Consider the following 26,585-nt stretch of genomic DNA (forward strand, 5'->3'; position numbering starts at 1 on the left):
GGATGTATTGGCCACATCCAAAAGAGCCTTGGCGGTAGGCTTCGTCGCTTGCTGAAAGAGAAGAAAGGTGAAGCACTTGAGGATGGAAAACCACTAGGAGAAAAAGGCAGGCCTACTCTGAAAGAAACTGATTCTTTTCAGTTATTTTATGGAAGAGCTATCAGGAAAAACACACGTAATTTAGAGGCAATGAGGCGTGCTGTGTGGGCAATTTTTCTCCACAAGCTATCCACTGACCAAACGCCAGTGCATAATCTGTGTACGAAAGACAACTGGTGTAAGTTCAACAACAGAAATGAGATGTATTCACATAAACACTCGTTACCAGAACCTGTTATGAATGCAATTAAGCCCACATTCTGGTTTCTTGCAAACTCTGATTTGTTGAGGAAGTGTCTTCACGGAAAGACACAAAATGCAAATGAAAGCCTCAATAATTTAACTTGGTTTAGATGCTCAAAAAGGACATTCTGTGGTCTTGAAGTACTCAAAATAGGTGTCTATGATGCAGTTTTATGTTACAATAACGGAAATAATGGGAGAACTGAAGTGCTGAAGAGAGTTGGTATAGATCCTGGTGTGTTTACGACGAAAGCATTTTACACCATCGACGAGAGCAGCGTCAAGAAAGCTGACAGATCAGTGTCTTACCTGCAAATACATGCCAGACAGATTCGAAGAGGAGAGAAGAAAAACCTGGAGGACGAGGAGCATCAGTATGGAGGATTTTAAAATTGAGGTAAGATTATTACATGTAGAAGTAGGGGCCTATGAGAAGAAAATCTTTGAACCTCATTTTCTCTGTTTCACATTTTTTACATTATTAGAAGCCTTTTCTCAAAAAGTATACGCGCTAATGCTATGGAATTTTCAAGAACTGTTCGAAACGTGTTGCTGTCTCCCTGGAACTAAAAAATACGAGATTGTGCAATTACATTCTGATTTTAGATGATTGTATGAAGAAAAAAAGTTAATTTTGGCTGTGCAAACTTAAAAACCCTGTTAATGATACAGTTTGTACCATAAATTAATAACTGTATTTCAGTGATGTTATAACCTTCTCAGGACACTACAATAAAATTTTCAGATTAATTGCATGAGTAGAACTTGAATTATGGCTTTTTATGGAAAAGACAGTTTAAAAATAATTAAAAATTCAGATTTCTGGCAAAATATTAATCTTGCTTATTTCATTATATTTTTCTGTTAAAGCAAAGCTCTTTTGCTATACACATACAAAATTTTAGATTTGTACATTAACAAATATGGCTTTAATGGTTCAGATGGCTCTGAGCACTATAGGACTTAACATCTGAGGTCATCAGTCCCCTAGAACTTAGAACTACTTAAACCTAACTAACCTAAGGACATCACACACGTCTATGCCCGAGGCAGGATTCGGACCTGCGACCGTAGCAGTCACGCGGTTCCAGACTGAAGCGCCTAGAACCGCTCGGCCACAACGGCCGGCTATGGCTTTAATGATTTTATAGATAAATGTTTACATTTTCCGTTACATCCCCCTTAAGATATCAAGTTTATTTGCACTAGAGACAAATAGTACAATGTAGCCAATAAAAGGTAGATGGTTCATGTATACCGCATTAATCCATATTATTTCTTCTTGATCTCAACTCTGGGGCCGATGAGAATCATTTTGGTGATGTGGAATTTTTCTGCCTGACTCCTCTTTAAATTCTGAATTTCTCACTCTTCTCATGAACTCTTAACAGTGTACCGAGCGAGGTGGCATAGTGGTTAGCACACTGGACTCACATTCGGGAGGACAACGGTTCCAACCCACGTCCGGCCTTCCCGATTTAGATTTTCCGTGTTTTCCTTAAATCACTTGAGGCAAATGCCGGGATGGTTCCTACGAAAGGGCACGGTTGACTTCCTTCCCTTACACGGGCTTGCGCACCGTCTCTAATGACCTCGTTGTCGACGAGATGGTAAGTACTCACTAGAGTTTTACGTTTTTGTGTGTTGTCTGGCCTTCTTCCCAAAATATTGGGATTGAGATCTTAATGTGCTGTAAAGTGGTTTGGTCACCCGTTATTTGTAAGTGGTCACTCATCCACCGTTAATTATTTTTACCTGTTTTGTACTGGTATTTTATTTTTAGTTTTATCTCCCTGTTTTGATGTGCTGTGTCCAATCTTGCGATTTGAACAATACCACTTCTCTCACGATTCGGCTCTGAATTGAACTTTTGGGAACGGGCGCTGATAACCTCGCTGTTGTGCGCCCTAAAACACTAATCATCATCATCATCATCAAGTACTAATCTCCTCCTTCTCCTTCCGTGTATTTGCGTTGACTGAATCAAATCCCTGTTTCTCAAAGATATCTAATACAGATTTTATTGAAATTAAGTCCAAAGCTGAGGCAAAATGTATGAATCCTAGACGAAATGGTAATTCCCATTCATTACTGCATTTTCATTCACGATTTGCAATAAGTCAGTTGTACTATATCCACTCCTAAACGCTCAAAAGAGAAAAAGCCGCTGGACCTGATGGGATACCAGTTCGATTTTACACAGAGTACGCGAAGGAACTTGCCCCCCTTCTTGCAGCGGTGTACCGCAGGTCTCTAGAAGAGCGCAGCGTTCCAAAGGATTGGAAAAGGGCACAGGTCACCCCCGTTTTCAAGAAGGGACGTCGAACAGATTTGCAGAACTATAGACGTATATCTCTAACGTCGATCAGTTGTAGAATTTTGGAACACGTATTATGTTCGAGTATAATGACTTTCTTGGAGACTAGAAATCTACTCTGTAGGAATCAGCATGGGTTTCGAAAAAGACGATCGTGTGAAACCCAGCTCGCGCTATTCGTCCACGAGACTCAGAGGGCCATAGACACGGGTTCCCAGGTAGATGCCGCGTTTCTTGACTTTCGCAATTTGTTCGATACAGTTCCCCACAGCCGTTTAATGAAGAAAGTAAGAGCATATGGACTATCAGATCAATTGTGTGATTGGATTGAAGAGTTCCTAGATAACAGAACGCAGCATGGCATTCTTCCGAAGTAAGAGTGATTTCAGGTGTGCCGCAGGGAAGTGTCGTAGGACCGTTGCTATTCACAATATACATAAGTGACCTTGTGGATGACATCGGAAGTTCACTGAGGCTTTTTGCGGATGATGCTATGGTATATCGAGAGGTTGTAACAATGGAAAATTGTACTGAAATGCAAGAGGATCTGCAACGAATTTACGCATGGTGCTGGGAATGGCAATTGAATCTCAATGTAGACAAGTGTAATGTGCTGCGAATACATAGAAAGAAAGATCCCATATCATTTAGCTACAATATAGCAGGTCAGCAACTGGAAGCAGTTAATTCCATCAATTATCTGGGAGTACGCATTACGCATTAGGAGTGATTTAAAATGGAATGATCATATAAAGGTGATCGTCGGTAAATTAGATGCCAGACTGAGATTCATTGGAAGAATCCTAAGGAAATGCAATCCGAAAACAAAGGAAGTAGGTTACAGTACGCTTGTTCGCCCATTGCTTGAATACTGCTCAGCACTGTGGGATCTGTACTAGAGAGGGTTGATAGAAGAGATAGAGAAGATCCAACGGAGAGCAGCGCGCTTCGTTACAGGATCATTTAGTAATCGCGAAAGCGTTACGGAGATGATAGATAAACTCCAGTGGAAGACTCTGCAGGAGAGACGTTCAGTAGGTCGCTACGGGCTTTTGTTGAAGTTTCGAGAACATACCTTCACCGAGGAGTCAAGCAGTATATTGCTCCCTCCTACGTATATCTCGCGAAGAGACCATGAGGATAAAATCAGAGAGACTAGAGCCCACACAGAGGCATACCGACAATCCTTCTTTCCACGAACAATACGAGGCTGGAATAGAAGGGAGAACCGATAGAGATACTCAAGGTACCCCCCGCCCCACACCGTCAGGTGGCTTGCGGAGTATGGATGTAGATGTAGATGTTGGTTGTTCCTTTGTTTGATGAAATCGAATGTTTACTTTTTCTTTGTAGTTGGTAGTGACGTTTAAATTTCGTTAAATGTTATATCTTGTAGGGCTGTAAATAGCGCTACTAATACGGATAACTGTCATAGATGAGACAGAAATAACGCCTAAGATATTATAGTACAGTCTGAAGTTACACGAGCTGCGCAATTCACTCGTGTATTGCGAGCGCCCCCCTAATCTAGATAAGGGAGTCGCTTGCTGTCGCTGTCAAACCTTTCCGTATTCTGCTGCTTAACGATGAAAATGTAGGCGAAAGTGCGGAGTGCCTGACATTTAGGCGGGGGTGTTTTATGATAACGTGCAGCGTTGGAAGTTGTGGGTGGGGAGGCGGGAAGAGGGAGGTGTCGTGGGGGCGGAGCTGGCACCGGGCTGGGGGCTTAGTTACTCGCGGAGCCGGCGTCTGCTCGCTCAGTCCCGGCGCTGACGGTGCGGGAAGCGGACGGCTGACCGCGACACGGCGCCATGGCGGCTTACCGCATAGGTGAGTGGCCGCACTTCTACACCTGTACACCGCAATCAAGCGTATCGCACGCCAAGAGAATATGTACTGCCTACCAGCATTTTACATGTGTCCTATGCTGGGTAATACGTTGGAAAATCGACTGTCGGGTCCGCTACATATACATCCACATATATTCTCTGCAAGCCACTTCAGAGTGCATGTAGGAGGGTACATTGCACCAATATTATCGATTTTCTGTTCCATTCGCGTAATGAGCGGCCGAAAAATGATGGGACAGTGGCTGCATAAGGTCGAAGATACTTTTCCCAAAACCGGCTCTCTAAATATAAGTAACAGGGCGTCGAGAGAACTATGTCGTCTTTCCTGAAAGGAATTGCCTTTCAGTTCCCCGAGCACTTCCACACTTTCGTATGGGTTATGGCGATCTCTTATTTTCCTAGCAACGCCTATCTGAACTCGTTCGGTATCTTTTTTATGCCTTTTTGATAAGGACTCAAAAAACTGGAACAGTACCATGGCAATGGTCGCTCTATCTTCTTACGTGTGAGCAATCGCTCTTCCCGCGATCCATATATGAATGGAACGGCGAAAGCCCTGATAATGGTACTGTGAGACGTACCCCCTGCCATGCACTTCACAGAGGTTTGGAGAGTGTTGATGTAGATGTAGATTTCCATTACAGACGCACTGCATTTTCCCAAAACGCTTCCGACAATCCTAAGTCTTCCATTCGCCTTCCCTAATACTGATTTCACTTGATCGTCTGATTTCACAACGCCGGCCGCGGTGGCCGTGCGGTTCTAGGCGTTTCAGTCCGGAACCGCGACACTGCTACGGGCGCAGGTTCGAATCCTGCCTCGGGCATGGATGTGTGTGATGTCCTTAGGTTAGTTAGGTTTAAGTAGTTCTAAGTGTAGGGGACTGATGCCCTCAGATGTTAAGTCCCATAGTGCTCGGAGACATTTGAACCATTTTTGATTTCACAACCTTAAACACTTATGCGACTTGACGTGCTCATGAGTGCACCTTTACTCTTGCAAATCAGATACATCTGGGTTCTTTCTCTTTCTTACACACATTATCATACAATTATCTGCATTTAAAGAGACCTGCATTCATTAACCCGAATTAAGAATTTGATGCAGTCTCTTACTATCGCTCACAGCTAATATTTCCTGTACGCAAGAGCATCTAATACTGCTGCTGATCATATATGATAAATTGTCTGTGTACATTGAGAACATTAGAGGTACTGACCCAACCGGATAGACGCGCGTGTTACAACACCGCTTCCGCGACCCAGGGAGGCTCGCCGGACCCGAATCGAATCCGCCCTGCGGATCATCGACGAGGTCAGGTGTGCCTACTAGCCTGGATGTGGTTTTTATATGGTTTTCCCCATACCTCTAGGTGTATACGGGCTGGCACCCACGTCCCGCCTCCGTTACACCATTCGCAAACAATTCGTAAACGATCACAGTTTCACGCGCGTTAACGCTAGACGAAAACAGATGGGGTACACAAATTCTTTCCTAGGAAAAGGGGTGGCTGCTAGAAGGGCTTCCAGCCACCCTCTGCTGTTGACATTGTCAGTTTTTGATTAACATGCCGACCCCGTGAAGACACGAGATAAGGCAAGGAATAATACGAACAAGATTAGAAATACTATTAACGTTCCATGGATACATCCGATGTTGCTTTCGTTACTGTGAAACATTCGCTTTGAAAAATACCGTAATGTGTTCTATCAGTAATCACATATTTCCAAAGACACTCCGCATCGTCGTACTCCGATCAGTAGAAAAAGATGTGGTGCAGTATATCGAACGCCTTTCGGAAATCTCGGAAGACAGAATCCACCTGCTCACCTACTCCTATTATCTACAAGATGTCGTGTATGAATAAAGCAAGCTGTGATTCGCACTACTGGTCTTTCGCGAATCCGTGGTAATTCTTTGAGAGAAGCATGTTGTCTCTACGAACTCCGTAATGTTTGAGCTCACAATATGGCCTAGCATCAGCCAGCAGACGGACTGCGGCGGTAATGGTCTGTAATTCTGTGCATCCGAACTTTTACCTTTTCCCGATAATTCCGCAGCGTTCTGAATGTAACATCTGACGCGCCAGTATATCCGAATACCTACTTCACCGTCAAACTTATGATGGATGATGTACAGTGTTTATTAAAACGCCTTGAAATGAACGTTCTCGGAGCAGTAATAATGCGCCTCTACATAATGCAGAATTGTGCAGTCCCGGCTTGATTATGGGAGCCTGGCCTATGGGTCTGCGTCACCCTCAGTGTTGAAGTTGTTAGACCCCATACACCACTGTGGGGTTCGGCTAGCAACTGGCGCTTTTCGTACCAGCCCCGTGGATAGTCTACTGGTGGAGGCCGGGGTTCCCCCGATGCGGATTCGCCGCCATGGACTGCTCGCCGACTATGCTGTCCGCGTGCATTGCTCGCCAGGCCATCCCAATCATCACCTGCTTTTCCCTGCCATGGTCCTCCATCTGCCCGAACGGCGACCTAGGTCTGGGCTTTCCGTAGCTGTCCGCATCCGGTCCCTGCTGTCGGAACTGGGCTCATTCCCTCTTCTGCCTCCCTTCCGGGTCCGTGCACCTACGCCTCCCTGGTGTTTGCCCCGGCCGCCCGTCCGTCTGGACTTGGCACAGGGACCCAAGGACTCGGTTCCGCCTGTGGCCCTCCGTCGCCGTTTTCTTGCGCTCGTCGCCTCACTTCCGGGCTGTGAGCCTGTCTACACTGATGGTTCCCTGGTTGATGGTCGCACTGCCTACGCTTTTGCTCACGCTGCCCATGTTGAACAGCGCTCCTTGCCAGCTGGCTGCAGTATTTTTACTGCAGAGCTGGTGGCCATATTGCGCGCTCTTGAGCATATGCGTTCCTGCTCAGGTAGGTCCATCGTCATCTGCAGTGACTCCCTGAGCAGCCTTCAGGCCATCGACCGCTGCTATCCCTCTTCTCCTCTGGTGTCCTCTATTCAGGAGTCTGTTTCCGCCATTGCCCGTTCTGGACGTTCGGTGGTCTTGGTTTGGACGCCAGGTCATGTTGGCATCCCGGGGAACGAACGTGTTGACAGGCTGGCCAAAGGGGCGCTCGACGCCCCAGCTTTGGAGATCGGCCTCACGGCTCCCGATCAGCAGCTGGTGTTGCGCTGTAAGGTGCTTGGGATGTGGTCTGCTGAGTGGCGAGGCTTCACAATGCCTAATAAACTGCGGGCTGTCAAGGAGACGACCGATGTGTGGCGCTCCTCCCTGCGGTCTTCTCGCAGGGATTCTGTTATCCTGTGTCGGCTCCGCATCGGCCATACATACCTGACGCACGGCCATCTTTTGCGTCAGGAGGATCCCCCCCTGTGTCGGTGTGGGTCCCGGCTGACGGTCGCCCACATTTTATTAGAGTGTCCCCGACTGCGCACCCTTCGGCAGTCTTTTAATTTCCCGGGCACCTTGCCTTTGATTTTATGCGACGATGCCTCCATGGCTGACAATGTTTTACATTTTATCCGTGCTAGTCCTTTTTATGGATCCATTTAGGGGGGTCCTGCACTTTTCCGTTTCTGTATCTTTTGTCCTCGCGTCTCTCCATATTTGTTGCTGTTTTGGTGTCTCATCGGATGGTTGACTCTTTCCCTTTTTTGTTGTCGTGGTCAGTCAACCAGTCTCCGGCCATCTTCTTTTCTTCTATTTTTTCTGTCTGGTGTTCGTCTGTACTCATCTTTTCTGTAGTGTTCGTTGCCTAATTTGTGTTCTTTAGCACCTGGGGGGGGGGGGGGGGGCAGTCTCCTTCCCCTTGGGGTTTTATCTGCTCTGCGACTTTGTCTCGCTTGTTTTTGGAATGGGGGACTGATGACCTTAGCTGTTTAGTCCCCCTTAAACATCCCAACAACCACCACCATAATGCAGAACGTTTTGCTTACGTCTCCCACTGGAGATCACTGGGTGTTCCTATGACGCTCGCGGTTTCACTAAATAGAAATGTGGCGCAACTCTTCTTTGAAACTTCTCTACAGGTTCCTTTCATCAGGGTTAGTAACGGTCCAGGCAAATGAACACTGCTGGACTTTCTACGTGTTCTATTCGTAGACGAGTTACACATCTTCACCACGTCCATCTTAAATCGTGCAGCATAGAAGCCGCTATACAACATGTCCCAGATGGAATGAACAATATTCAGGGATACGACAGAAAATCAATCAAAGCAAAAAAGTCTAATAAACATGGGCTCTAAAATTCATACCTTAAGAGCTACGATCACTTCTTTATCTGCGATACTGTGAAGCAAATCTGTTCTACTGCGAGGTCGTAGCCTTGCCATATTTTGAGAGGTGATAGTACGGAACAAAACAAGAAATAAAAGGCCAGTAAACATGGGTTCTAATGTGCATACTTTAGGAGCTGTGAGCACTTGTTCATCTCGCTAAGGTAAACCACATCTCTTCTACTGAAAAAAAGTGCTCATTGCTCTTAAGGTATGCCTGCCGGAGTCCGCGTTTACTAGACTTTTTGTCTCAAATGATCTTTCCTGTCATATCCCTGAATACTGATTATCCCTTCTGGGACACCCTGTGTATTCGATGTTTGTAACTGACTGCAGTGACTGATCGCTGGTGATGTAGCGAAACAACATTTGCCCCTTTCAGCACCAATCTGTGTTACCATCGTCCTTTGCTGGCGTAAAGGCACGATTCACAGATAACGCGACATCCAGCAGGGATAACCCACTGTTATAGATGAAACAGAACACAAGCAACTGCGGATACGTTAAGGAGCTGTGAGGAGACCAGTATTTTTTGTACTGTTTATTAATAAATTTGCAGAAAGTGTTAGCGCCAGTCTTACAGATTTTGCAAGAGACTGATTGTCTGTGATGTTATCCAAACGTTACTAATATTTCTATTTAGTGAAATTTTGGCATTTGCTTCTACATGTAGATGAATAAAAGGTTACGTATTTCACGAAGAGTGTAGCTACATCGGACAAAATAAAAGTCGCATTTTGCTTTATTGTCAGTACTGGACATATTAGGTAACAAAAAAATGGTTCAAATGGCTCTGAGCACTATGGGACTTAACATCTGAGGTCATCAGTCCCCTAGAACTTAGAAATACTTAAACCTAACTAACCTAAGGACATCACACACATCAATGCCCGAGGCAGGATTCGAACCTGCGACCGTAGCAGTCGCGCGGTTCCGGACTGAAGCGCCTAGAACCGCTCGGCCACCGCGGCCAGCTAATAAGTAACAACACTATTTTTGTTATATCAAGTGCAATCATAAGGAAACAAAAATGAAGAAAGTAAACACATTTCCACTTGATAAACACAAGCAAAAAAACCTACAAAAAATTCCACTGCAAGCATTACAGTTTCTTCTCATGTCATCTTGCATAACATATTGTCTATGAACCAATTGACCCTTCCCATAATTGGAGACAGTTTTGAATTTTGTTAGGCATGTTGTTTACGAAATTGTCCACATAACCATGTACGATATTGTCCCACTCCTCCACAGCAGCCTTTATGATGCCCTGTAGTTTTAGCACGGCTCATGCACTCTCAATTCATTTGAGATCTGGAAAATATGGAGGCCATTCCATCGGACTAGGACCGTGTTCATAAAATTGTGATGATGGAGCCGTGCATTGTCGTCTATCAGCGTGAATCCCGCTCAATTACGTTCACCAAATGGAGTCACACTACGTGCAAGATCCTGGTACTTCACCCCACTCATCGTGCCATGTATTGGCATAAGCGGTGTCCTGCGGCCATACCTGATTCCACTCCAAAACGTGACCCAACAGCTTTGATGAAGATGGCTGTCTACGATACAGCTAAGGTGTAAACGTTGTCCTCGTTGCCTCCGTACTCGAATATCAATATTTTCAGGGAGGAGACTGATACGGATCTCACTAGAAAAGAGCACTATGTCCCACTGCTGCCCAGTCCACAAAGAGTGGTTTCGTGCCCAGGCGACACGAGCCCCCCTCTGAGCCCGATTTAGAGGAGAGCCTTGAAAAGTCTTCTGGCACGTAATCCCCGCTCTCCTATAGCTGTTTGGAACTGCCGCCATTGTGTGCAGGGTTTCTGCTTGCTGCTACGCAGTTTTCGTTCTACACGCCTGTTGCTTTCCTCCCGCGACCACATCTGTGACTATCGTCAACTCATCCTGTCACTAGAAATTTGTTCATGATCCTAGAGACCTCACTATGACTCACAGTGAGATTCTCTGCGACGTCCTCCTGTCTGGCTCCATTAGAGTGACTGACTGTACGGAACCTCTGCTCCTATGTTATTGTTGTCCAAACCATCTTGAAGCAACACGGCTCTCGTAATGACACGCGGCCCAAGTACTGCGGTGCTCCCAGATGACACGGTTGTCATATATTGCACATACCGACCTCTCATGGTGTAAACATTGACTATTCCCGTTATAATTACATTACAAACAAATCACTGTATCGATATCGTTATGTATTTCTGGACCACAAAGTTTAATATTAAAGTTTCGGCAATATGCGACTTTTTTTTTACTACTGTATAATACCCATTGCCAATAGGATTAATAAATCGCAATGTAACCATTCATATCTTACAATAACTGTGTGTCACATTGCAGTAAGATGTGAATTGGAACATTGACAAAGGCTCAGTTGTCAGTGGAGTACAAAGGCAAATCGTAACTCAGAACTTTTATTATAAAGCGTTGGTACAATCGATACTAGAACGTCGATCAAGCACCCGTATCAGGCTGCACTGACTCAGAATTTCCAGCAAACGCAAAAAACTGCAGCGCGACTATTTAATTGCTTGTTTAAGTGGTGCGAGAATATCAGAGCTCTTCTAAAAATTTGAAGTGGGAGGCGCTTGAAGAAAGTGTCCTTACAAGGAGCGACTTACATTGAGAAATCTAAAACTATCCTGCAATCCACTGCTTAGGAAACGCTTCTGTGGCGATGGTAAAGATAATCATTATTCAGTACAGGCAACACTTTATGGATGCAGCCACATTTCTCTCTCATCACCTGTCTCATCCGTCTCTAACGGTAAATAACGTCAAGTTGATTGTATCTACTACATACAAATGTAACGAGAGTTTCTTCCTGCACTCTGTGCGTGAACGGAAGAGGAAATATTTTAATATACGTATGATTCGAGATTGTTTTGAAAACCTTAGAGGGCTTTCAGTAGGGATAGGTACAGTGTAGATACCGTTTGTAATACGGATTCCTGTTTCGATTAGTCTAAAACGATATCATATATCTAATTCACAGCTTCGGCTAGTGCCGAAGGGAGACTACATCTCTGTACTTGTGTATGATCTACCAAGTAGTGGCACAGTTCGCTGCATTTGGTACATGGTATCTGTGATCTTTCCGATCAAGTTTTCGAGAAGGAGACGGCTGGACTGAGAGGATCCGCAAATGGTATCAAATTTAAAATATCACAATGCAGTCAGAGGAGGTCTATTAGCGGGAAAGGCAGCGTTTTTTTCCGGATATTGTCTATTTAACCGGTTTCTGATACGTGAAGGATCGAAAAAAATGCCATATTCCAGCATGATAATGCAAGACCCCACATAACTGTTCACACCAGAAAGGCATTGAGCAATGTGCCAACGGCCTTGCCTCGTTGATTACACAGGCTCTCGTCGGATCATCGAAGATGAGCAACGTCAGGTATGGGTAACCGCCTGGGTATGTCACGTGCTACTGGCTGCTTTCTTCGCTTTACCTTTGCGGCATAGGAGAGAAGGGGTGGTGGCGTAAGGTCCCTGATCCCTATTCTTCGTTCCAGTGTCCTGCATTACATTTCAAATTCCGCAGTGTCTCACGGAGTGAGTGCATGTGACACTGTTGATGGTGATGGGTTTTACGGATGGGGGCGTTAGGCGTGGCGGCTCGTTTAGTGTCGTTCGAGAGGAGTACGCTACATATCGAAGCCGGGTTTTCCACCATCTTCCTTCTCTCACCATCAGTAAAGCAAACAAGGCACTCCACTACACACAACCGTTACAGTCACCTACACTTACTGGATTCACTCAAATACATAACTCTCGCCGCGCGGAGTGGTCGCGCGGTTAGAGGCGCCATGTCACTGATGACGCGGTCTCTGCCGCCGGAGGTTCGAGTCCTCCCTCGGGCATGGGTGTGTGTGTTGATCTTAGCATAAGTTAGTTTAAGTAGTGTTAAGTCTAGGGACTTATGACCTCAGCAGTTTGGTGCCATAAGAATTCACACACATTTCAACATTTTTGAACACAATTTTCACGCTTCGTGAAGGAAAGGTGCCAGTGTGCGCGAAGAACAGAAAAACCTTTCCAATTAGGCGGCTAAACCAGTCCTCTGGGATCTCCCACCCAGCCAACCATGCAATACGACTTTACTAGTGAGAAATTTACGGTTCCTTGATTGGTCTGCTCAGTGTCCTGATCTGTCACCCATAGAGCGCGTCTGTGGTACAATGGGAAGATTGAAACCTTCCCGTCTCCTCTATATCTCTTTTGTTAATAACCTTCCCTTCTACAATAACCTATGAAACCTTTCCTTAGGATTTCTGTCTCTTACTTAATAATAACAAACGAAATATTCCCTTTGAAATTTATTCTCTTTCTCAATCTTCGCATAAAAATTTAATTGATGCTTATTAAAAGTGATTTTCTGATTATTTCGACGAAGCATAGAATGTGTCGTCGTTGCGGCCCTCAGTCGTTATCTGCAATAACCCAAAACTGTTCCTTGCCTTTTTTACTGTTACTGCCTCGCCATCTGACTGCTGCATCGCACTGTGACATGAATATACTTACTCTGGTTTACTATACTCTATTAACTGCTGGTGGGCTGTCATAATAAGTGGCTGTATTTTTTACCAAAGCTGACGTTATTCTTTAATTAATTTGACTGAAGTTACGTAATTCATAGTTACACTTTTTCTTGACAACAATAAAATTTTTGCAAAGTTTTACGTTGATGGTTTTTGGGATGGATTATAATCAGTAATGCAACATTGCTGGCAAAAATTAATTATATTCTGAAAACGCTTCAAATTTTTACTGTTGGTAATGAAATGATTTTACAAACGTTCAAATGGGACTTACTTTTTACAAAAATCTTACAACTAGCATTGCGCAAACATACCTTCAGTAGTCTTGAGTTTCGCAAAGAAAATAATTCAATAATATTAGTTCCTCTTATGATAATAGTTAGTTGATGTCTCTGTACATCCGTTTGTAATCTCTCGTAAATCATAGCTGGTGGCTGGCAGGCACACGGCTCCTCTCAACGTCTCTCTCCTCTGACATGCTACCGACTCACTTCACATCTCACTTACTGCTGACTTCCTACGAACGCTAAAGTGCGGCCTCTCCTGCCAACAATGCTTTCTGGTGCAGACAATCTCTTCTACCATTGCAAAATGTATCAATGCGCGGTCTCTCCCGCTCTTTTCTTAAAATGTATCCATACGCGGTCTCTCGCGCCCTTTTTAAAATTACATCAATTTGCGGTCTCTCTTGCCAACAATAATTTGGTGCAAACATTCCCTGCTACCACAATTATTTCCAACATGACAAATATTAATTATTCCTACTTAATCCTATTAATAAAATATAAACATCTTTCATAAATTGTGGTTTGACAATAGACAACAGAAATATACACGTCTTACAAGATGTATACTGCACTTCCTGCCAGCCTCCGACGTGTAGCATTTATGAACTGACGCAGCATTTGCTTCCTGAATGGCAAGAAATTCCTCTACATAACATCTAAACGTTGTTGGGTTCCATGCCACAACAAATACAAGAGTTTATCCATATTCGGGAAGGGAGAGGGGGGGGGGGAGGTGCGAGAGGCAGGGAGAAGCGTCACACATCGTACTGATGTTGATAATGGACATTACTTCCGTATGGAATGACAGTTCAATCATTTATGTGGTGAAGATGTCTTCAGAATTTGATAAATATCAGACTGGCACTTCATGGGGTAATATTTCTAAATTCCGTTAATGTATATCTAATAATGTGAACACCCAGCAGGAAATTAAGTGGCGGTACATAAACATATATTCAGTTTTTCAGCAAATGGGCATTGCTTGGAGTACTGCCCTATGTAATGAACATTCAAATATTCCTTTACATACACTCCTGGAAATGGAAAAAAGAACACATTGACACCGGTGTGTCAGACCCACCATACTTGCTCCGGACACTGCGAGAGGGCTGTACAAGCAATGATCACACGCACGGCACAGCGGACACACCAGGAACCGCGGTGTTGGCCGTCGAATGGCGCTAGCTGCGCAGCATTTGTGCACCGCCGCCGTCAGTGTCAGCCAGTTTGCCGTGGCATACGGAGCTCCATCGCAGTCTTTAACACTGGTAGCATGCCGCGACAGCGTGGACGTGAACCGTATGTGCAGTTGACGGACTTTGAGCGAGGGCGTATAGTGGGCATGCGGGAGGCCGGGTGGACGTACCGCCGAATTGCTCAACACGTGGGGCGTGAGGTCTCCACAGTACATCGATGTTGTCGCCAGTGGTCGGCGGAAGGTGCACGTGCCCGTCGACCTGGGACCGGACCGCAGCGACGCACGGATGCACGCCAAGACCGTAGGATCCTACGCAGTGCCGTAGGGGACCGCACCGCCACTTCCTAGCAAATTAGGGACACTGTTGCTCCTGGGGTATCGGCGAGGACCATTCGCAACCGTCTCCATGAAGCTGGGCTACGGTCCCGCACACCGTTAGGCCGTCTTCCGCTCACGCCCCAACATCGTGCAGCCCGTCTCCAGTGGTGTCGCGACAGGCGTGAATGGAGGGACGAATGGAGACGTGTCGTCTTCAGCGATGAGAGTCGCTTCTGCCTTGGTGCCAATGATGGTCGTATGCGTGTTTGGCGCCGTGCAGGTGAGCGCCACAATCAGGACTGCATACGACCGAGGCACACAGGGCCAACACCCGGCATCATGGTGTGGGGAGCGATCTCCTACACTGGCTGTACACCACTGGTGATCGTCGAGGGGACACTGAATAGTGCACGGTACATCCAAACCGTCATCGAACCCATCGTTCTACCATTCCTAGACCGGCAAGGGAACTTGCTGTTCCAACAGACAATGCACGTCCGCATGTATCCCGTGCCACCCAACGTTCTCTAGAAGCTGTAAGTCAACTACCCTGGCCAGCAAGATCTCCGGATCTGTCCCCCATTGAGCATGTTTGGGACTGGATGAAGCGTCGTCTCACGCGGTCTGTACGTCCAGCACGAACGCTGGTCCAACTGAGGCGCCAGGTGGAAATGGCATGGCAAGCCGTTCCACAGGACTACATCCAGCATCTCTACGATCGTCTCCATGGGAGAATAGCAGCCTGCATTGCTGCGAAAGGTGGATATACACTGTACTAGTGCCGACATTGTGCATGCTCTGTTGCCTGTCCCTATGTGCCTGTGGTTCTGTCAGTGTGATCATGTGATGTATCTGACCCCAGGAATGTGTCAATAAAGTTTCCCCTTCCTGGGACAATGAATTCACGGTGTTCTTATTTCAATTTCCAGGAGTGTATTAATGATGTGTTCGTGTATGTACGAGTAGAAGCGAGACTTAATTAGGATGTAGTTAATATTTCGTACGTTGTTTTCGTCCATCCATGTATTGGAAACTGATCAAACAGACGACGTCCGGAAAAAAAATCGTCGCTTTTATCGCTACTAGATCTCCTCTGACTGCAGTGACGTGTCCTAAGTTTGCTACAAAGTGCAACCCCTCTCAGACCAGCGTCTTCCCCTCGAAAGTCTCAGATCAGATGTGTGTCAGGGCGCTGATGACCTCGATGTTGAGCGCCCATAAGCCCCAACACACCACCACATCTCAGATCCTGCGTCCCAAACGCAGTGGACTCTATGACCACTTGGGTGTAGTTCATAAACAAGTACAGCGATGTAGTCGCTCTTCGGCATTACCAGAAGTCATGAGGGGCATAAAAACAGGATTTAGAATTACTGCCTCACACTGGCAAGTATTCAAACTCCCTCTAGTAATCTTGAACTCAGGTACGGGTCTCACGAATCTCTGTTTCCTGTGGCCTTTCAGCAAGTCGTCCACGGCCGCCATGGCGTCGATCTGACCACCACATTCAGAAGCCAGACTCATCACTGAACTTTGCAGAGTGCGACTCAACGTCCCAGTTGACTCTGGCTCTACGTCGCGCAAGCCTCTGTCGTCAGTGGTATGATGTCAGCGGAGAACCACGCATGGCAACTCAAGAACTCAATCCAACTTCCAGTAAACTCTTCCCGAAAGTTCGTGATGACACTCTGCTTGTAAACTGTACCCGAGCTCAGCTGTTGTGATCCATTAATTCGTCAGAGTCAATCGAAAAATCCACACTATCTTCTCGTGCTGTAATCCTATCTGAGCCCATCTCGCCAGCGCTCGTTCTACAGCCGCTGCACTACAGCTCTGTGCGATCTGTCGAAGTGATGCTCCAGTGTCACACATTCCAGTCACAAGACTTTTCTCAAAATCCGAAATATGGTGATAAGCTGAACGTGCACGTCCTCTGGCCATGCTGTGTTGCGATCTCCACCTGCTACGTCCCAGCAACGTTAGGTACATCAAATAGCCAGATGCACTCACATAATTTTTTGTCTGCAGAAATGACATCTTTCTGTATTGAATATAAGCTCGCAAAAGGAAGAAATTTTACTGAACACATTCTACAGGCAATGGAATACTGGAGCAACTGTTTGGTGGCGTTAAGCCTGTGGGTTGATGGAGTAACAGTTTACATTTCCGTCGGCGTAGCAGGTGACTTGTGCTCACATTCACTGAAGTAAGCAATGGTGGTAGCAGTAGCCTTATTCCTGCAGTACGTACACAAGGCTGATTCAGCCCTCTGCAATACGTGAAGGTGTGTTTGACTTTTAGCAATTTACGCGAAGGCGAATCTCCTTCAATATCACGATCGTAATGGAATGTCAGAGACTCCTCATATAGGTGAAACATAAAGAGTTTGCAGGCACGTTTGGCTCCAATTTGCAGCCGTCCGAACTCGGGTCATATTACTGTACTTTGGTACTTTCTGCTTCATAGTGGGTAATCTTACGCCACAGTTCTCCAGCCACATCATAATATTTTGGTCTAAAATATTTCTGTCACTCGTCCTAAAATTTGGTTCACCAAGCAATTAACCCAGTAGATACGAAAGATTTAAGTACTTGATGTTACTTTGTTTCATTTGTAGCAAAGAAGCATATATTCCCATAGACGCTTTCTTATTCATAACTTTTTCGAGATTTTAATGTTAATTTTTATGTGCGTTGTTCTGTAGAGTCTAACTGTAAATGTAGACAATAATGTTTACATACTTGAACTTTCCTTGGACTCAACTGGGTTTTTAACATCGATGCAACTTGTGGTTCTGCCTGTATAGAAAGTTCTAGCATAGGCGAAAATCACACTCCGTTTAAAAAAAAATGAAGATCCGCTGGTTATCGAATACTACATCATTTAATTGCTCTGCTGATCGCTAGCAATAGAAATGTCATGTATATATATGAAACTCATAAAACAGTAACACAGAAAGGCAAGAATTGTAATCTGGCACCGCTGCTGCGTTTTGGGTCCTGTCCCCTAGATGTGGAGGGCGCAAGATTAATGGGCATGATATTCTTCTCGCTGTTTTTCAAGAGTAAGGGGAAATAACAGGTATTCTTCGTCCTGCAACTCGGCCTATATTTCACTCTTACTCAACTGCAATGACAAATAAACATAAAAGTTTTCTGGGTATGGTGCCGCTTATATTTTCAAATAACTGTCACTGAATAAAACCAAAGTTTCGACCACGGTTGTAATGCCTCTCGTCGGGGTTTACAGGTGCACTGTTTCATAGAGAGTCCACTTACATGGTCCTTCCACATTGTACAGTATCACAATTAAAAAAAAAAAATACTATTGATACGGTTGATCTCCTACGGTGGAAGCAGTGTGAAACTTTATTAGATTCCGGAATGAGATTTTCACTCTGCAGCGGAGTGTGCGCTGATATGAAACTGCCTGGCAGATTAAAACTGTGTGCCGGACCGAGACTCGAACTCGGGACCTTTGCCTTTCGCGGGCAAGTGCTCTACCATCTTTTTTTTTTTTACGTTGTGTTTGGTCCTTGCGAACGTCACATGACATCCGTTCAAGTTCGTTTGTTGATCCTTCCACTCACAAAGGCCAACCAGCTCTCTGACCGTGCCGGCTGCCATCTGAGCTACCCAAGCACGACTCACGCCCCGTCCTCACAGCTTTACTTCTGGCAGTACCTCGTCTCCTACTTTCCGAACTTTACAGAAGCTCTCCTGCGAACCTGCAGAACTAGCACTTCTGTTTCATATCAGCGCACACTCCGCTGCAGAGTGAAAATCTCATTCTGGAAACATCCCCCAGGCTGTGGCTAAGCCATGTCTCCGCAATATCCTTTCTTTCAGGAGTGCTAGTTCTGCAGGTTCGCAGGAGAGCTTCTGTAAAGTTTGGAAGGTAGGAGACGAGGTACTGGCAGAAGTAAAGCTGTGAGGACGAGTCGTGAGTCGTGCATGGGTAGCTCGGATGGTGCCGGCACGGAAGCTCAGCGTGTTCGGTCAGAGGGCTGCGTACTCTCTGCAATAAAAATACTGAGTCAAGGAATCAAGGACCAACTTGAACGGATGTCTTGTGACGTCCGCCCAGACCAAACGCAACGAACTATATCGAACAGAATGAAAAAGGATATTAATAAATGGTTTAAAGCCAACTCACTGACATTAAACTTCGAAAAGACTCACTATATGCAATTCAGAACCTGTAAGAGGTTTCCACCCAGCATATGCATAAAGTACGAAGAAGAGCAGATAGAAGAGGTTGACAGTCTTAAATTTCTGGGATTACAACTTGATAATAAATTCAGTTGGGAGGAGCACACCACAGAACTGCAGAAACGCCTTAACAAATCTGTATTTGCAATTCGAGTGTTAGCAGACATAGGCGACGTTAAAGTGAAAAAGCTTGCATACTTTGCCTACTTTCATTCCATAATGTCATATGGTATAATATTTTGGGGTAACTCTTCAAGTCAAACAAAAGTTTTCAGAGTCCAAAAGCGTGTAATACGTATTATTTGTGGAGTAAATTCACGGGCGTCTTGTAGAAACCTCTTCAAAGAACTGAGTATACTAACTGCTGCCTCTCAGTATATTTACTCCTTAATGAAATTTGTCCTAAATAATATATCTCTTTTTCCAACAAACAGCTCAGTTCATACATACAATACCAGGAACAAAAATGATCTGCACAAGGACTTAAAAGCACTTACTTTATTTCAAAAAGGGGTCCACTACTCAGGAACACTCATCTTCAATAATTTGCCAGCAAACATTAAAAATTTAGTTACAAATAAAGATCAGTTTAAAAGGAGCCTGAAAGACCTACTAGTGGCCAACTCCTTCTACTCCATTGACGAATTTTTTAATAGAAACAAATGATGTATTGTATATATTCATACTATTAGTATTGTTATTTCAGCTTAAAAAAAAGTGACATGTTCCACATCCACGAGGATCTCCTCAACACGGATCTATGGAACGAAAAACTAATCTAATCTAATCTAATCAGGAATGGCAAAACGTCGCCTTCACGGACGACTTCCCGTTCTCTGTACAGCAACACGATGAAAATAATAGTAGGCCTATGTGGAGGCTCCATGAGGAATGAACGTTGCCATATGGCATTCGTCATTGTCATACGGGCCCATCACCTGGAGTGATGGCATAACCTGTCATTTAGTGTACAACAGGACCACACAGCCGGTAATTTGAAGAGTAATGGCTGCCTTTCTGACATGTTTAGGCCAGTGGCTGGCCCCTAATCTTGGAAATCTCGGTGGCCTTATCTTTCAACGAGATAATGCGAAATCATATGTTTTCTGCGCTCCCTGACATACCTCCATATAGAGAGCGTTCAATTGCTGTTCTGTCCAAGACATTCTCCAGATCTGTCACCCATTGAAAATGTCTAGCCGTTGGTTGCCGAGAGACGGGCACGCCACTGGTCACCAGATAATACGACTGACGAACTCTGATACAGTATTGGAGCAGTATGAAATGACGTATACAAAATTAATCAAGTAATCTAAAAAGTGGTTCAAATAGCTCTGAGCACTATGGGACTTAACATCTGAGGCCATCAGTCCCCTAGAACTTAGAACTACTTAAACCTGACGAACATAAGGACATCACACACATCCATGCCCGAGGCAGGATTCGAACCTGCGCCCGTAGCAGTGTCGCGGTTCCGGACTGAAATGCCTAGAACCGCACGGCCACCGCGGCCGGCAATCAAGTAATCTATCTCACTGTATTGTCTACTTATTGTACAAGTAAAATTTCATTATTTTCTGTCCTTCTTGGTATTGCAGTTTTAGTGGTCAGCAATATATTTCAGTGGCCTTGCTGACCTTGTGCTTCACGATCCCTGGCTGGCTTATTGTCTTGGCGTAATCTATGTGGTATTCGGCCATTGCCGATTAGTTGTACTGCCCAAGTCGACAGCAGTGCCGAGGTAACCGAAGGAGGAGGCGCAGTCGTTAGTACACTGGACTCACATTAGAGAGTATTACGGTTTCAACCCGCATCCGGACATCCACATATGTGTTTTCCGAGATTTTCCTAATTCGCTCCTGGCAAATGCCGGGATGGTTCCTTTGAAAGGGCACGGACAAGTTCCTTCCCATCCTTGAAAAAACTGAGTTGGTGCTCCGTCTCTAATGACCTTGATGTCCATGGTGCGCTAAACCTTAATCTCCCTTCCTTCCTCTTCCGATGTAGTCTTCTCCACAGTCGCACTCCATCCTGTACACACCTGCAATGTGTACAGCGTCTGTCATGTCCTTGCTGGGGCCCAACACATCCTACACCTCACTGACGCTCTCGAAGATGGAATGGACACCAACCTGGCGAAGATGTTTGCCAATTCGGTCACTAAAGTTATACTTCCTTCCAGCATAGGATATCAAACGTCTCTACAGTTTTATTTTTTAATTGTAATGTAGTGTCTGAACCATCGACAACACAGTATAACAGAAGATCCAGGAAGGCCACTGCAGCCATGGCTGAAACATCGACCTTACTGACATTTATTTTACAAAATGAAGCGGCACCATACCCAAAAACTTATACCATCTTACTCTGTCTTCAAGCGACAGAAAAACTATCTTGTCCATTGAAGGTCCATATTAAGTTAATGTTTACCTGCTTCTTTAGCCTTGACGGCTTTTATCGTAAGGAGTCAGTCCCTCCTGGTCAAAAAGTTAATAAATAGTTCTGTCACGATATGCCAACGTGTCTGAGGGAGAATATGTGGAGAAAGTGTCTCAAAACTTTCCTACGACAAACCATACTCGAATGCGGTTGCCAATGTGCCGATTAGCTTGGCTGAAAATAGGATGACACTTGCGCTCCAACGACGATGTTTAACGGTCTTGGCTCCCCATGACATTTTCTATCCCCCATTTGAAAATCAGTTTGACATTACATACAGTCGAGGAAATTTAAACCAAAACTTGGAAACCTGTAAACAATACCTCGTACGAAGCGAGAAATGTTCTGAGTAGCGTTTTGGTAGCTTGTCCGTGACTTTTTGTTAGTAAATTTTCACAGATTTTCAGATTATAAGGTCAACATTACTTCGGCAGAACATTCTAGTGTTATCGTCTCTGTTAGGTTGATTGCATTTAAACTTACTGTAAATGCCAAAAGCTTAAATAATACAATAAGTAGATTCTCACAATCGCTTTGTAAACATTTTTGTACTTTAAATACTCCCAGTAGCTCAGACAGGCTCGTATCTTCCAACGCATTATTTGCACTGGATGTTATTTGTGTTGAGTGATGGAATAAAATGCTTGCATTAGGGTTCTATTTAGTGAGGTACAAAACTTTGGATTCCTTTTTATGTCTTTTTCCCTTTAAGGCAGTGTGTGGCGAATCTACCACTTTCTGAGAGTCGAGAAACATCTCATTCCGTCGACTGATCCTTTTAATGTTATCCAAGTTTCAACACCATGCTCTCTTCCAAGTTACTAGAACATGGAATCACTTTCTTTTCAGTAGGTATTTCTTACCTTGACGTCTGGTGAAGGAAATGGGCATGGCAGAAAGATGTCAATTTAAGAGCCGCTCAGGGATATGTACACAACAAATACGAGTAAATCAGCACATGTGCACATTCTTGGTTCCACACAGTTATGTACAAAACCGCTTCCGTTTGAGTCAAGATTTCACGTACAGAAGTGCAGCTGTGTTTGACATAGCAAGATGATGCCTAGAGGAAGAGTGCTCATGAACTCTGTAAAAACAATTTTTTTTACTGATGTTCTTGATTCTTATGATGAAAGGGCGAAGAACTGTTCGGTTTCGACTCTGGATTGAAGTATCAAAAACTTCTTTCTATTACTTCCCACTGACTGCTTCTTCTCACAAAGAATACCAGTCCATCTGTGTAATGTAGTTCCCGGAATCGTGTAAACTTTAGGTAGAGACAGCCATATGGATTTATGTGTCCAGTAATAGCATACACACCGGTCTTCGACATCAGTTTATAAACTGGAGCGACATTGTCTCCAGTGACAAAGAGAATTATATGCGACGGTCCTCCTCGAGGCTCGGGTCATACAGCTAGAGTTGTAGGATGTACCCTCCCCTACACATTCCACAGTAGTTTGAACAGTATAGATGTAGGACTCACAGACCACGCGAATACAGTAAAGCGAATGGACAGACATCTATGAGAACCGATTATGAGGACAACACTGAAGATTTTTACAAAATATAAGAAGAATTAGTTTTTAAAAAATTCGAAAGATTTTATTGTTTTTAAAAATATTTCCCTTTAACATCAGAACGTTTTTCCATTCGATGAAACCAATCCTGAAAGCAATGATGCCTCTCTTCCTGAAGTACTTCAGAAACCACACTTTTGTAATGTTTCACTGCTTCATCTCATAAAAGTTATCCTATGCATTTTATCTTTAATTTTTGAAAACAAAAAAGTTCTCGGTCAGTGATGTATGGTGCTGAACTTTAGAGCATCCAGATACCCAGTTGTTAGGTTTTGTTGAGTGCAATGACACATTGTCATGAGATTTGTTTTCCATTAACTTTTTCAATAATTTGCAATAAACAGACGTTTGAGTATCATTTAAAAAATGATGGCCCACTTAAAGAAATTAACAGCAATCTCCTTACCGTCACTGCGAATTCGTCGAACTTCTGCATAGATTCTGACCCACTGAGCTGATTGACTTTTCTTCTCAGGATTAGAACAATGAATACAAGATTCGTCTCCAGTTTTAAGCTACATCAGAAGTTTCCAGTTCCTCTGCACCAGTCAGTGCGTTGTTGTTTCTTAGTGGGATCAGTTTATGTGGAATCCATCGACAACAAAATTTCCTCATATCTAGCTGTCGTGTTGATGTAAAATGTTTTGAATTTGACTCTTATCAAAGTCAAGTTTCTACCGAATAAATTCCTTTGATATCTGTCGATCTCTTTTGGGCATTGCCTGAACAGCTGCAATATTTGATCAGCAACTTCAGTTCCTGTGTGCCCTTCACAAAATTCATCACTAAGATAAACCCATTCTCTTTTGAATTCGCAGTATCAAATATAAATTGTTGCTTGAGAAGGAGCTTCTTCACAAAATGCATTTCCGAGTCGATCTTGACATTTTTTGGCGTTAATGACGATTAAGAACTGTAAAAAAACATAACCTGAAAATGTTTTTCGGTGCACATAAAGATCTTTAAATAATGATCATTAACAAACTATTAGAATATCTCGAAAAAATTACAAGGCAATCAACTCGCAAAACATTAAGAATTAGCTGTGGAATGTAAACAAAGAGTCAAGGCGCTCCAAACACCTTCAGCCTCATCCTCGTGTTTGCCGGTGGCTCTGATAGGCAGATGTCAATCAAAGTACGCTTGGCTATCAGGACAGTGCATGAAGCCTGCTGTGACAAAACAGTGTCACATGATCTCTCTCAAAACTCTCTAAGAAGTACTGGTCGTATGTTAAGGCACAGCGTGGCAAAAGAAGGTCAGACATTTGCTGACAAGAGAGTGAAACAGACAATAACAAATTGAAACCCGAAGTGCTGAATTCTGTTTTGAAATGTTCCTTCACAAATTAAAATTAAGAAATGTTTCCAGTATTCAATTACCGCACCACAGCAAACTTTGGTGGTAAATAGAATGTAGTTAGGAATGTTCAAAAGAAAATAAAGTAGCCGTTACATAACTATGTCCCAGGCTTCAACGGAATATTACTCAACGGAATATTACTCAGTGTTTGCAAGTGAGTTATGTCACGCTGTATGACAATTTCCCGCAGATCCTTGCAACGGGGAAATGTTCCATTGGCTGAAAAAGAAAACACAAATTACCCCCATTAACGGAATAACGCAGCATAAATTTACACAAAGTTACCGTTATAAATCACTCACCTCTATTTGTAGTAGAGTTCTACAACAAGTTCTGAATTCAAACATGAGGCCTATCTAAAACAGTGATATTCTGCGAGGCAACCAACATGATTCCGAAAACATCGACCTTGCGAACATAGCTCGCGCTCGTCATACATGATATTCTAGGTACCATGGATTTTTAGTCTGAAACAATTGGCGTCTGTAGACTTCGGACAAGCTTTTGATTTACTATCAACTCCACACCTGTTGAAGAAAATACTTTTGTGTGGGATGGTTAACCAGGCTAACGACTGGACTGAGAGCTTCGTGACAGGCAGAATTGCAGCAAATTATTCCAGTTGCATTCCCTACAAACAGAAATGCAGATGGCATGATACACTGTAGTATAATAGTTACAGCAGAAGGACTGATTAAACGCCGTTATTAAGAAAAAATGTGCAAATGCAGTTGTGACTAACTAAACAGCGGAAAAAACAAGATCTCTCCACAAAACTGTGAACTCCGAAAGGCAACATGACTTGGAAGTTAATACGTCTAACGAGAAACGCTCATTAGAGCTTTAGAAAGCTATAACTTAACGGAACACACTGAATTCAGAGAACTATTCACATCGCTTTCTGACTGCTGCTTTGTTGTGGTTCATCCAGTAATATCGACGATAACAGCCCTATCTGTAAGCGGTTTGTTTAATCAATACAACAGTACCGTGCAGATAGTCAATAAATTTACATTCAAGAGTGGACGAGGAACGGCATTCCTACCGCGGAAGGCTCATTACAAGACATTAGGAAACCATCATCAAGAAGCATTTGGAAATTACATAGTATACTGTTTCATATAAAGTAATGGGTTAAAGATATAAAAAGAAAAATTAGGCGGCAGTTAACTAAGGTGGACTTTTTAGAACATTCTGTCGATGAACTCTCTGCCAACCACTGAACAAATGCTCGTCGAGACACTGATTAAAAGGTCGGAGAAAAGTTCAGGAAAACCCGTAAAAAAACAACCTCCCGCACTCCCCCCCCCCCCCCCCCCCGCCCCAACATCGAATGAAAAAATGGAGTTACGCAAAATCACTCATACAATCCATCTTGTAATACTGGATGGGGGAACGAAATTCAAAGGGTTTTGCCTTCCTCTCATATAGTATACTTCAGATGTCTTGCATAAAAACTGAAATTATAGAAGAAGATAATACGAGATCTAGACTCGACGGTATCTACTTGCCGCTGCTTCTCTGATAAGTCACACTTACACTGGAGCAAGGGCACGCAGATTACGAATGGTAATAACCAATCGGTTAAAGCCGACACTGGTATTTTAGCTCTCAGTAACGGGTATTTTTCGGTGTACGTTTCGTCTCGACTCTAACAGGTGTTTTATTCATTTCTTTACTGATAACCGATAAAACACCGGAAATATCGCGACAGGCAAACACATATAATAAAAATTGGTAGTGCATTGCTGAAACAATGTCCCTGTTGCCGCGTGTCGTGGTATTAGGTACACGTGTACATGCAGTGCACCTGGTCTATACAGCAGTTTCTCGCTTTCGTCGCGCCGACATCTGTAGTATTGCAAAATTGTGACA

General features: G+C 44.0%; 1 protein-coding gene across 1 annotated transcript in view; it reads left to right on the top strand.

Annotated features, from left to right (window-relative positions):
* The first annotated feature begins 4,403 nt into the window (after positions 1-4,403).
* Positions 4,404-26,585, top strand: part of LOC126457836 (mucin-2-like) — a 103,152-nt gene continuing 80,970 nt past the window's right edge. The window contains exon 1 of the mRNA XM_050094468.1: positions 4,404-4,489. Coding sequence (XP_049950425.1) covers positions 4,471-4,489 — 19 coding nt within the window. The 5' untranslated portion in view covers positions 4,404-4,470. The remainder of the gene's footprint in view (positions 4,490-26,585) is intronic.

The sequence above is a fragment of the Schistocerca serialis genome, chromosome 2 (genome assembly GCF_023864345.2).
Source record: "Schistocerca serialis cubense isolate TAMUIC-IGC-003099 chromosome 2, iqSchSeri2.2, whole genome shotgun sequence".
Classification (NCBI taxonomy): Eukaryota; Metazoa; Arthropoda; class Insecta; order Orthoptera; family Acrididae; genus Schistocerca; species Schistocerca serialis.